This window comes from Panthera pardus, unplaced genomic scaffold (genome assembly GCF_024362965.1).
Source record: "Panthera pardus isolate Hobbes unplaced genomic scaffold, ASM2436296v1 HiC_scaffold_6, whole genome shotgun sequence".
In the NCBI taxonomy this organism is placed as follows: domain Eukaryota; kingdom Metazoa; phylum Chordata; class Mammalia; order Carnivora; family Felidae; genus Panthera; species Panthera pardus.
In genome coordinates, this window is record NW_026526991.1 from 87,150,545 (window position 1) to 87,164,081 (window position 13,537).

The 13,537-nt window shown below is 41.5% G+C and overlaps 1 protein-coding gene across 3 annotated transcripts in view; it reads left to right on the forward strand.

Moving 5' to 3' along the window:
- The window catches only part of LOC109268704 (cationic amino acid transporter 3-like), a 60,180-nt gene extending 47,208 nt beyond the window's left edge, over window positions 1-12,972 (forward strand). For all 3 annotated transcript variants that reach the window (XM_053895267.1, XM_053895268.1, XM_053895266.1), the window contains exon 2: window positions 10,474-12,972. In XM_053895267.1, the coding sequence (XP_053751242.1) occupies window positions 10,660-12,423 (1,764 nt within the window). In that variant the 5' untranslated portion in view covers window positions 10,474-10,659 and the 3' untranslated portion in view covers window positions 12,424-12,972. The remainder of the gene's footprint in view (window positions 1-10,473) is intronic.
- Window positions 12,973-13,537: the final 565 nt, after the last annotated feature.

Sequence of the window (13,537 nt, forward strand, 5' to 3'; positions counted from 1 at the left end):
TAACTCCTCAAGGCCCTTGGAGTCTTAAACTGTTCTCCACCCTCCCCCACTCCCCAATGTCATGTATACTGTGGGCAGTACTCCAACACCAGAATCCCAGACAACACTTATCTATGCATAAAGCCTGTTTTATGGATTAAATGTGGCAAATATTGATTCCTAGGTTGTCTTTCTTTTACCTTCTAGAATTTCTTGGGCAACTTTTCTCCATTATCAGTGGGTACGTGGTAAGTGCTTCCAGAAAGCAGATTCATTTTAACCTTAGTTTAAGCAAAATCATGTGTAGAGGCAAATATCCTTCACCAAGTATATTGCAAATTGATGACTATTATTTTTGGATTATAGTTTTTGGTTTATCCTCTTCCTTTTTTTTTCTTTTTTCATCACAGAAATCACAAAACAGATTGGAGTTTAGAAAAAACTAGGGAAGAGGGATAAAGATTATCCCTTAAGGCTGGTGGCTGTCACTCTGTTGTACATTATGTTTCCTGACCTGGGGTGAGGCAGATGGATCTTGGCAGAGAAGTCATACTGATCTATATTTGGATAAGAACTCAGGACTCTGAGATATGATACAACTTACATATGACCCAGATGATCTGGTGTCTTCCCTTCAACAAAACAAAACAACTTTCCAACGGAGCTGGTGGTAGTGTGGAGCAGATACCTAGGGTTATAAGAAGAACCAAGCACACTCTGGTGAGAGAGACAGAGAGAAAGACAGCTGAGTCCTTACATGAAAGGAGAGAACACATTTAAAGATAAGAAAGATACCAGAGAGATAGTAGGCCTTTCCAAAGCCACCTTGTGTGCAGTATATTACTGAGGGTGAATATTGGGAGGAGGTACATGGAAGAAGGAGCCATAGGCTCTGACCACTCAAAACTGCTAGTCTGAAAGTGGAGCCACAGTGTAGTGATGGATTGGACACTGCATGGATTTCTAGATTCTCTTCTTACAAGGAAAGCAAGGATGGGGGGGGCAAAATATAGCTATTTAACAAAGCTTCTTGATAAAAATGAGTGTGTATCAGGGCTCATTGTAAACAATGGCCATCCTATGTTACAATTGTAGTTTGGAAAATAAGGTGGACAGGAATATGGATTTCCTTCTAATACTTTCTCCTGAGGACTTTTATTAGGTGTCAACAGGATTCAGGGTTGAGGAAAAGGAAGTAGAAAATCACAAGAAGTAGAGAAGAAATTGATTTTCACTGTTGACATCAATACATCATATCATTTTCTAATCCCTTATTGCACACCCTTCCTGAATTTCCCCTGGTCTCCTTAGGATTCTTGTTTGGAAAATCTCATTCTGATTCTTCCTGGTATCTCATCTAGTTTCTGAAAACCTCTAGAAGCAGAGGCTCAGTATTTTCTAATTTATCAAGATGATCATCTTGTTTTGGTGGGATAGAGAAATGTTAAGAATTTCCCAAACTGTGGGGCACCTGGGTGTCTCAGTCAGTTAAGCATCCAACTCTTGGTTTCGACTCAGGTCCTGATCTCATGGTTTTGTGAGTTTGAGCCCTGCATTGGGCACTGCGCTAGCAGTGTGGAGCCTGCTCATTATTTTCTCTCTCCCGATGTCTCTCTCTACCCCTCACCTGCTCGTGCTGTCTCTGTCTCTCTCAAAGAAAATAGGTAAATAAACAAAAAGAATTTTGAAAACTGGATTCTGCCTGAAACTAGCCTATATGAGTGAAAACATGAGTGATTAATGTTGCATTTAATGCAGTTATTCCAAAGGGACTAAGAAAGGGTGTCTTGTTCACAACTACCCCAGAAAGATACTAGAGAATGTAGAGTCTATACAGCCTGTAGAGAAGGTCTGGCTATCTGATTGTGTACCCAAATAATTATTCATTGATACTAGTGTTGTGTCTGCATGTAACAGGGACCCCATGGGTATTGTGGGAATGAAGCAAAGATTATTTGGTCTACATCTAAATAGATTTTAGTCTACATTTGGGTGGAGGAATTTGGTCTACATACAATTGGTGTGGAGTGTCTTAGTCTGCATCAAGATGGGTTTTCACTGACTTGAAATTCATACTTTTCCTGACTGGGATGTCATTTGAGAAGTGTAGTGCTGGGAGTGTTGGGGTAGGTAGGTGAGTTAGAAGAGGTGGCTGAGTTTCCTCTTTATCTAATGAGCAAGCCATTCGAAAGCTTCCATGCCTTCGAGCTCAAATCTTGGTTGCACCTATTAATATTTTACTTGGACTTCAGTTCTCGTGTCAGATCTCTGACATCGCCAAACTGGGCCATAGAGCCTGGGGTACTTCCTTGGCCGAGGCCAAGTAACTCTTTGTATCTCAGATATCAGCTGGGAAAGGAAAGTCAAGCTGAAAGCATCATGAGCCAAAAACTCTGTCCCTGGGTTCCACCTTACCATCTACAACTCCTACCATATTCCTTAACTGGGTGTTGTCTAAGGGCAAAATTCTAGGCCAGTGAGTTACACCACTGGACATTAGTGACAGGACAGCAGGGGGCAAGGAGAGCATACTGGATAGATAAGATACTTATCTGTAGGTTGCCAAGAGAAGCTTCTGGAAGGAAGCTCATGTTGAACAGGGTTTGGAAAGAGTGTGTTGTGGACACAGAGGGACAGCCTGTGTGAGGGCTGATGTTAATGCTAGCATGATGTGCATGCATGATGAAAGAATAGTCCTGTTGAAGCAGGAGCCACAGAAAAGTTTAATTGGAGTAAGTGATAGAAGAACAGTGAAAAGAAAGACGTAGAAGTATGATCTTAGAAGTTTGGACTTAATAGAGAATAGAAAACTATACATCTGGAGAGAGAGAGAGTATGTGTCGTGTGTGTGTGTGTGTGTGTGTGTGTGTGTGTGTGTCTTTTTAAGACATGAGGAAAGTGTCATTTTCCATAAAGAGGGTAGAGAGCACTCATACTTCAGTAATCTGGGTGCAATGCAGTGGTCAGTAAGAAGGTGATTTGGGGCTTTATTCTGCTTCAAGGGCAATATTTTATGATGGCTGCTGGGTGAATGTGAGTGAGAGCTGAGAGAATCTCGTTATTCAAGTTACCAATATGGACAAGGAGGGTGGACCAGGGAGTATGGCAGGAGGTACACTATTTGCAAACCATAAAAACCTACTAGATCGAGGTCTAGTGTGGACAAGGTGCTAAGTGCACCTTGTGACTTCATGTCAACTGAATTGAATTGAGGGCTAAGTTTGTGATCCCCAAATGTCTGAAACCAATGAGTTCAGCTGGAATTTCTCACTTCCAATTTTTTATGGAATTTCCCTGAATAAAAAAGTCAGGATCCTTAGATGCTTTGTCAATCCTCTTGTTTCTAGACATATTTGGGGTTTTCTTCCTTCTTAAACTAAAATAGAAAGGCAATCCTTTATCTTCTGTGTTGATCTTCCTATACTAATAGAATGTTCAGAATGCCTACTGCTCCTTATTTCAAGTCCATATTCATTTATAAGTTTAAAAAAATAATGAGGAAATCCAAAAATAGACAGAGGTGTGTAGTAATGCCTGATATGCAGTGGTCTTTGTTCTTATTTCCATGGATGATTAATAAATACTAACAATATTCTAGGTGCCATGAGCTCTGAGCTGCTCACAGACATGGGTAACAATGGGGAACACTCATGCCCATATATAATATATATATAATACTAGGGCAGTCTCTAGTTTTCAACCACAATCAAGCCGGAATGATCACTCTGACATAGCTGAAGCCCTTTTATCAGCATCTCTCTGCCATTTTAGCTCTGGAAAGGATTAATCACATTTTGGATTGACTAGTGAGCTGACATTTTTATGGTACTGGTTCTGCTGGGTTTTGCCATTCTCTGGTGAACATTCTCAATCTGCTTGTGATTGGAAGCCAAGTCTGGGGAGCAAATGGCCAAGTGAACTAGGAAGCTTAAAAAGATGTTTTGTTAAACCATCCTGCTTAAACTGGCACCATCTGCCTTCCTACCCTCATCTGTTCCAGTCGGGGCTGTCGTCATTTGTGGCAGATGTTCTGTGGCGGTGTGTACCAGCAGCATTTGGAAACCTAGAGTGAGACTGAGGTTTGGGAAGCCCAAACTGGAGATTTTTATGTTGTCAGGGAAATTGCAACCATCTTCCTGCCTTTAGGCTACCATTTTAGAAAATGTCTGCTCCCCATCCCCATCTTCCTTTACACAATGAGAATCAAGGTTTCATTTTCTTCTTTAGCAGACCCTACCTGCACCGAAGATAGTTCTTTTTCTCAAGAATTAGGTAGTGACTGGGGTGCCTGGGTGGTTCAATGGGTTAAGCATCTGAGTCTTGTTTTGGCCCTAATCATGATCTCATGGTTTGTGAGTTCAAGTCCTGCATTGGACTCTGTACCAACCTTGAGTAGCTTCTTGGGATTGTCTCGCTCTCTCTTTCTCTCTGTTTCTCTCAAAATAAATTAATAAACTTAAAAAAAATAAAAAAAAGAATGAGGTAGTGACTAGAAAATATTTGGAATGGAATGATGAAACGAGTCTCAGAAGGGGACTTTTATATTTGGCATCTAGAAACCTACTATCCTATATTTCTACTAAAAGCCAAGCAAAAGGAGATGGGCTAATGTTGTGAGCAGAAATTATAATTAGTTGTAAAATCATATCTGGGAACTATTGAAATAGCTATGGTGATGCTTTGGCATCTTTCTTGGCAGCTAAAAAGATAGTCTGGAGACATTTTGGCCCTATATTAGGTTTGGATTTTAGCAAGACCTGGCCACATATCACTTTCAGATTTAATGATCTCAGTACCTCCATTTCTGGCCCATCAGTATATATTCGGGAGGAAAGGGAAGACATTAGCAGAAGGTGACCTTGGCATAAATAAAACAACCGGCTCAAATACTGCTTGGATAGCTATGCTGTACAGTCTTCACTCTTTGTGGAGGTAGGGTGCTGCAGTAGAAAGAACATGGTTTCTGAAGTAACAAAAACCCAATTTTAAATTCCAGCTTTTCTTTGTACTGACTAAATGAGCTTGGGACAGTTGTCTAACCTCTCAGTCAGTAAAGTGGAATAATAACACTTTTTTATTGGACTGTTATGGGGGTTAAATGAAATAACATGTACATTACTTTTAGCTTAACAAATTTTGTTCTCCTTCACCACACTCTTTATGTATCCCTAGGTCTTGCATATACCTCGTACCCCTATTTGCCAGATACAATTTTTTCTCTGCCTTCAGCTTCTGCACATGTTCCCAAATGCCTCTATGGTTGAATTCTATGGCCTTGGTTTACTAGTGATCCCACAAAATGATAATAAGAGTATGGAATTTTTATAACTGTATTAACATGAGCCAAGGTTGTGTTTCTTTTCAGGTATTTTTGCTTGTTGACAATTTTGGTGAAAATCAAAGATAAATTAATTTTACCTGCACCCACTCTTCTAATCTAAAGTTCCTGATCTGGTACTAGGTCATTCTCGGTGGGGTTTTGTTCCAGCCAAAAGTGATGGCAAGCTTGTTTATAAAGGGCATTCAGGGAAGGAGAATTCATAACATTTACTAGTGGAACACTCTACTTTTCCTCCTACATTGTTTAGTTGGAAAAATATACAACCTACAGCAAACTGCAAGGATAGTACAATTAACACTCTTTTAGCTTTCACCAAGATTGAGCAATTGTTAATATTTTCCCACATTTGCTTGCTCTGTCCAATGTATGTGTGTGTGTATGAAATATGATCCATATTCAACATTTACTAATTGTCCAATTTTTTATACTAAAATGTTTCTCCCTGATCCAAATGCAGTCCAGTGATCTACACTGCATTTCATTGTCATGTCTCTTTATTCTCCTTTAATCTGCAACAGTTCCTCAGACTGTCATTCCTGACATTGAAAGTTTTAAACAGCACAGGTCATTTGTTTTCTAGAAAGTCAACTTCCTGTATAAAGTTGTTTTGTAGACTGACCTTTTTTATATATTTTTTTATTTATTGACAGAGAGAGAGAGAGAGAGAGAGAGAGAGAGAGGATGAGTGGGGGAGGGGCAGAGAGAGGGGGGAGATAGAATCCCAAGCAGGCTCCCCGCTATAAGCAGCAGAGCCTGATGTAGAGCTCAATGTCACAAACCATGAGGCAATGACCTGAGTCAAAATCAAAAGTGGGATACTTAACTAACTGAGTCACCCAGATGCCCCTATAGACTGGTCACTTTTATCATTAGATTCAGATTACACATTTTGGGCAAGAATATGATATAAGAACATTGTGAAAGACAATGAGTGCCATGTAAGAAGGGAACATGTCTTTTTCCTCACCATTGTTTTTTGTAGCACCAAGCACTAGGACTGGCTTTTAGAAGGTGTTTGGGGCAGTGTCTGGGTCGCTCAGTCAGGTAAGCATCAACTCTTGGTTTTGACTCAGGTCATGAACTCATGGTTTGGGAGTTTGAGCCCTGCCTCAGGCTCTGTGCTAACAGCATGGAGACTGCTTGGGATTCTCTCTGCCCTCCTCCACTCGCTCTCATGAGCTTGCTCTTGTGTTCTCTCTCTCTCTCTCTCAAAACTCTTAAAAAATAGAAGGTGCTTAATATTTATTGAATGAATGAATATTTAAGACTTTCACGTCACTTTGCTACTTGAGGAGAGGAGGAAGAGCAGCCTTCTCCTATATCCTAGTTCCATTTTAATTATACATGTTTGAAGGCTTAAAGGTAACCCAGGAAACAAAAGGACAGTATAGTATAATTCCACTTATATGAGGTACCTAGCCTAGTCAAGTTTATAGAGACAAAAAGTAGAATGGTGGTGTGCAGGGTCTGCTCAGAGGGGAGAATGGGGAGTTACTGTTAAATGGGTGCAGAGTTTGACCTGAGGAAGTTGAACAAGTTCTAGACCTGATGGTGATGATGGTTGCACAACAGTGTGAAGGTGAAGCTGTCTTGGATCCCCATTTTATAATCACAACACCCCTTCTGAGTACATCCTAACCTTTTCTTGCTTCCCTTTTCTCTATAGCACTGATTGAAAATCCAACACAATCTATATTCATATTACTTATTTGTTTATTGTTTGCTTCCTACTGCAAGATATATGCAACATGAATGCAGGGATATTTGTGTTTTCCTTCGCTTTATGTGCATAGCTCAATAAATGGGATCAGTATATTTGTTGAATGAATAAAAGAAGGACTATGATTGAACACAAACTTCTAGAGAAGGCACAAACAGAAAGAGAAAATGGGAAGGTTCCATTTTGCATTTGGATTTGTTAACTAATTTCTTCTACCTTTGGATATGAGACTCAGACCCAGTGTCATAGTAGTTTTGTCCTGTTTACCTTTTCATATGTATTCTGACCTGTTTCCACTGTGGAAGTGTTGATGTACTCATGCACCACACTCACTATTAATTAAAGCTCCCACTCCAAACTCAGAGCTTCTACACTTGTATTCCTGACTGCCCCCTACTTCATTCCAGGTCTGCTGAGTTAGAAGTTTGGAAACTCTGGGGAAGCTCAACTATCCAAGAAACTTTATACTTGTTGGGGTGCCACTGGCTTGATTGGCTCCAGAGTTTTCATTGTCTTGATATTGAAGAAGGCCGAGAGAATTTATATACTTTGGGAACAGGAAGGAGCTGTGCTTGGATACAGAGGGATTGATATAATCCCTGGAGATGCTTCATTTAAATTCCATTTCTCTGAAACTCTGAGAACTTGAAAATAATTATTTAACAGCCTCATTAGGTTTCCTCCGAGGCAGGGTTAGGAGACCAGAATGGTTAGGAGGCCAGTGACTACAGAAAAATGAATGGGAAGAGAAAGAAACAGAGGCTGAGAGGTAGCTGGGTCAGTGATAAATACTGTGGTACTTTGTAGGCCATTGTAAATGCAGACTTTGGCTCAAATCCTGAATAAAAAGGAAACCAGTGGAATGTTTTGAGCAAATGATCTGACATTCTTAATAGATATATGTATATCCTTGACAAATATACTCATTTTGGCAGGTTTTAAAATGAACATAAGTGGCATTGTGCTATACACTTCATCATTCTTTTACTTTTCCCACCTAACATTGTTTCTTAGCTCTACCCATGTTTCTTCCTGTAAATCTACTTTATTATTCTGAGTGCTGTGCAGTATTTAATTGTGCATATATGACACATTTTACTTCTATATCCCTCTAGTAACAGACTCTGGCATAGCTTCCAACTTCCTGCTACCACAAATAGTCCTGTGATGAATATGCTCATAAGGACCTCCTTATTAATTCAGGAGTTTCCTTGGAGTGTTCACCTTGTAGAGGGATTGTGGGGTGAGAGGGTGTGTGCATTCTTAATTCCACTAAGACTGTGCTTCAGAATGGTGACCCCAGTTACACTCCCACCAGGAGTGTGTGATAGTTTGTATCTTCTTATCCAATTCTCACATTGGTTCAGTAAGAGAAGTCAAGTAAATTTCCTTGTAGATGCGGAAACTGAGGCTTAGAGAGATTAAGCAAATTACCCTAGTTTACGTAGTCAAGCAGAACCAGGGCTCAAATTCAAAATTTCTGACATAATGTTTATTGCTCACACCACTGTAGTACCCATCACTACCTCTTCCAGAAATAAGATGAGACATCTGCAGGTAAAGATACTATTGTCATTGTTCTTGTTGTAGTGGTGATTGTTGTTGTTGTTGTTGTTGTTGTTGTTGTTGTTGTTGTATTTGAGCCTTGAATTTTCAATGTGTGGTCTAACTCAGTAACCCTAGGCCCCACAAGTATTTAGCACCAAGGAATAAGGCTAGAGAAATAATCACGGGTCAGATGATGAAGGGAAGGAAGGACTAGGAAGGAAGGGCAGTGGGGCATCAGTGAAGGGTCTGAAGCCTGGCGTTGGTGGGGGCGGGGGGTGGGTACATCAATCACATTCATAGAGCAGAAAATATTCCATGAATTAAGAAGTTATTCTCCTTATCTATCTTGCATGCTCGTTAGTAAATCATAACATTGGAACTGGTGGGTGGCAAATAAGGAACCTAGATGGATTTGTAAACAGAAGGTCTGAACTGTAACCCAAGGGTTCCTTTTGATCATCTACAGAGAAGACTTTTCAATTTTAACTTGACCTTTCTCTCTTTAGAAGCCTCTGACATTTCTTTAAATTCTTTCAAAACTAAAGCCCGAATATGGAGGAGAGCGTGGGCTATGTGACTTTTTTCCCTCTGTTCTCCAGAGCCTTTTTCGGGGCATTGTTGTCAATTGTTCATCCAAAGCTTTGTTTTCCTTGTGGAGCTGATCATTTGAACAGCAGCAAGGGAGTAGGGGAAAAGAAGAACCACATGCAGCGTTCATTCATTAAGAATGTATATTTGTTATATTCAGACCATGGTATGAATGAGTTAAAAATAACTCTTTGTGAAAAATTAGTATGGAGTTCCAAGTGAGTATTTTAATACAAGCTCATAAAGCAGGGCAGCTTGCTGCTCTCCCGGTCTCCAGGCTGCTGGAAGCTGACATCACAGATGGTGCAGGGTGTTTATTGAGCACAGGGTAGCCAGTGAGGAGACTGTCTGCAGAAGTGAGCTCATCTTCTCTCCTAGAAGTCAGACAGGAGGAGACAGAAGGAATTGTTTTGATTGTGAGCTACTTCTTTCCTCTCTACACATCACACTTTCACAATTGTAGACATACAACCGTAGTGAACTTTTTCCTGGTTGCTATGGGTAAAGTTCATTTAAGGTCAGAATGCATGCACACACACACACACACACACACACACACACACAAAGGCTGTTTTGGCTCTTCTCCCTTCTTAGTAATGGACCTTTGGTTGAATGCTGCACCTATTTCTCCAGTGTTTTCTTATCAGACAGCCTGTTCTTTTTCTTCTTGCAGGTAGTTATGAAGGCCTTGCCTCTTTCTCCCTCTTCCTCCCTTTTTGCAGTGTCCTGTGGGCCTAGGTGTATAAAGGGAAGGGTTGGACTGTACTTTCTTTGCCATCAGTACAACTAAACAGTTGATGCAGAATGAGGAGAAAGGGAACCAAAGTGACATCCAAACTTGCTACTGATTTCAGGGCTAAGAGTTTAAAGACCAGGAGACCAAATTTGTATTTTAAATTCAGATGATATTTTAAAAAATGGTTCTGTAATTGCAACAAGGTCCACTAGTCTATAATTAATGTGTCATAACTCGAACTCAAGCACCACGCAAACATCCCACGTGTGGATTATTGCACATTATATGCATTCCTTCTTGTGTCTTACAGCTTAATTAGTACATGAAGCTACATCAGTTAGGGGAACCCAAATGGGAAGATATCATGTGGTGTGTAAAAAGGGAGAATGTTGGGAGGTATTCAACCCTTTTTTCTGGGAGGAGAAAGCAGGGTTGATTTTTCTATGATGTCTTTTGTGTCAGTTTCTGTGATATTTGTGCTGCAACAAGTGACAAGGGATTTCTGAGCTTTGGTCGGTTGGTTGAACACCTTTGTTCAGTAAATATTTATTGTTTTTCTAGGCTTTAAGGAGGGATAGCACATAGAAGAAAAAATATGAAGCAGTAGCTGTGAAGCCTGAGCAATGGAACCTGGCAGCCCCAACCCAACTCAGTTTAACTCAGCCTCATCAAACCTGATCCCAGACTCATGGCACCTGAACTTGCTGCAGCTCTCTGATCCCAGAATCCTCTTCAATTCCAGCTAGAATGTTGTGTCTGGCACTTCGCAGATTTGGTCAAAAGCTGGTACGCAGACATATGCTGAAGGAATACGCGGCCGATATGGGCCCTGACAGAAGACTGACCACCCTAGATTTAGTGGCCCTGGGTGTGAGCTGCACAGTGGGTGTAGGTATATATATACTGCCTGGTGAGGTGGCTAGAGATAAAGCAGGACCATCCATCGTGATCTGCTTGTTGGTGGCCGGCCTATCTTCTGTGTTGTCTGGGCTGTGCTATGCAGAGTTTGGTGTCCAGGTTTCCTATTCTGGCTCTTCATATCTCTACAGCTACGTCACTCTAGGTGAACTCTGGGCTTTCATCACTGGCTGGAACCTCATCATCTTCTTTGTTGCTCATACAGCCACTGTGGCCCGGGCTTGGACCTTAGCTTTCGACAATCTGCTTGGGAACCAGATATCTCAGACCCTGCATGAGAGCATCTCACCAAATGTTTCCCAGGTCCTTGGAGAAATTCTAGGATTCATTGTTGTGGGCCTTGTGTTGTTGCTCATGGAATTGTTGATTCTGAGGAGTAGTTGGATTTTCCTGGTTTCCAAAGTGGTCATATTGGTGAAACTTTTGACCCTCAGTTTTGTCATCATTGCTGGCTTCATTAAGGGGGACCTGCACAACTGGAAGCTCACAGAAGAGGACTACGTAAAGGCTGGACTCAATGACACCTCAAGCTTAGGCCCTCTGGGCTATGGAGGATTTGTGCCTTTTGGCTTCAAGGGGATTCTCCGTGGAGCAGCTACCTGTTTCTACTCATTTATAGGTTTCACTATTATTGTTACCAGAGTCGAAGAAGCCCGAAATCCCCAGTATTCTGTCCCCATGGGCATTGTTATTTCACTGTTCATCTGCTTTTTGATGTATTTTGGTGTCTCTTCAGCACTTACACTTATGGTGCCTTACTACCAGCTCCAACCTGGGAGCACCTTGCCTGAGGCATTTCTCCATGTTGGCTGGGCCCATGCCTGCTATGTTGTAACTTTTGGATTCCTCTGTAGTCTTTCCATCAGCATCTTTGGCTTTATGTTCCCCATACGTAATCTGATATACATGATGACACAGGATGGGCTCCTGTTCCCTGTCCTTGCCAGGATCCAAACTGGCACAGACACCCCCATCGTGGCCACTGTGATGTTGAGCATTATTGCAGCCATCATGGCCTTCTTCTTTAGACTCACTGATCTTGTGGACCTCATGTCAGTTGGGGCCCTGCTAGCTTACTCTTTGCTGGCTACTTGTGTTCTCATCATCAGGTATCAGCCTCAGAGGAGGACTGGAGGAAATGAAGCAGAGGTGCAGGAGGAGAATGGACCTGCAGCAGAGAAGCTGACTCTACAGGGACTACTTTTTCCAGGCGGCTCCACCCCCACTCCACTCTCTGGCCAGGTTGTCTATGTTTGCTCCTCACTGCTTGTTCTGCTGCTCACTCTTCTTTGCCTGGTGCTGGCCCAGTGGCCAGTTCTGCTTTCTGGAGACCCAGTGTGGATTTCAGTGGTTGTGGTGCTCCTGGTGCTCATCATTGGGATCACTGGTGTCATCTGGAGACAGCCGCAGAACTCCAGTCCCCTTTACTTTAAGGTCCCTGCTCTGCCTCTCCTCCCACTACTGACCATCTTTGTGAATGTTTGCCTTATGATGCAGATGACAGCTGACACCTGGGCCCTGTTTGGTGTCTGGATGCTGATTGGGTTTGCTATCTACTTCAGCTATGGGATCCAGCACAGCCTGGTCAATTAATCCCACTTCAATTAAGGTCAGAAGTGTACACCTTGAACTCATTAGTGCCAGTACAGATTTGGCTTGGCATCATCACACGTGAGTGCAGTCAGGTCCCCCTGCATAATATGGAGAGTACTCCTGAGCACATGGAAACCTGGGCCTCCATGGAATGGTGGTAGGGGAAAGAGCTCTGTGTGTATTGTGTAGTGAAGAATGTGTCTTCTCCTATTTTTTTCTTTTTTTTTACTTGTGTACTTTTCAATTGTGTCTGTACTGCATACTGACTTTAAACAAGTTATTATTAAAAGAAACTAGAAAAAATGTTTTTGTTTTCTTTGGGTAAATATCCAATAGCAGAAATACTGGATCATATGGTAGTTCTATATTTAATTTTCTGAGGAATTTCCATACTGATTTCCATAATGACAGCAACAATTTACATTCCCACCAACAGTACATGAGGGTTCCTTTTTCTCCATATCCACACTAACACGTTATTTCTTGTTTATTTTTATTTTAGCCATTCTGACAGGTGTAAAGTGATATCTCATTGTGGTTCTAATTTATACTCCCTGATGATTTGTGATGCTGAGCATTTTCATGTGTCTGTTTGTCATCTAGTATCTCTTCTTTGGAAAATATTTATTTAGGTTCTCTGTCTACTTTTTAATGGATTATTTGGCCTTTTGGTTTTGAGTTGTGTAAGTTCTTTATATATTTTAGATATTAACCCCTTATTAGATATATCATGTGTCCTGTGGCTAATTTGGTTTTGGATAAAAGAAGAAACCCAAGAAAAAAAGTGAAAGGGACTGAGCTGGGAATGCTCAGTGCTGTATCTTTAACTCACTAAAGTCACAGTGAAGGGGGTGGAGAAAGGCAAGGAATAGTCCTTTGCTTAGTGGTGCTCAAACTTCAGTGGGTGTCACCTCACCTGGAGGGCTTGTGGAAACACAGATTGCTGTGCCCAGCCTCCAGCTTTTGGAATTCAGTAGGTCTAGGTGGGACCCAGAACTTGTACTTCTAAGGAGTTCCCAGGTGTTGTTGATACTGCTGGTCCAGGGACCACGCACAGAAAACCAAAGCTCCAGCTGAAGCCCCTCCACATATAAAGATGAAGTGAGAGAAACCA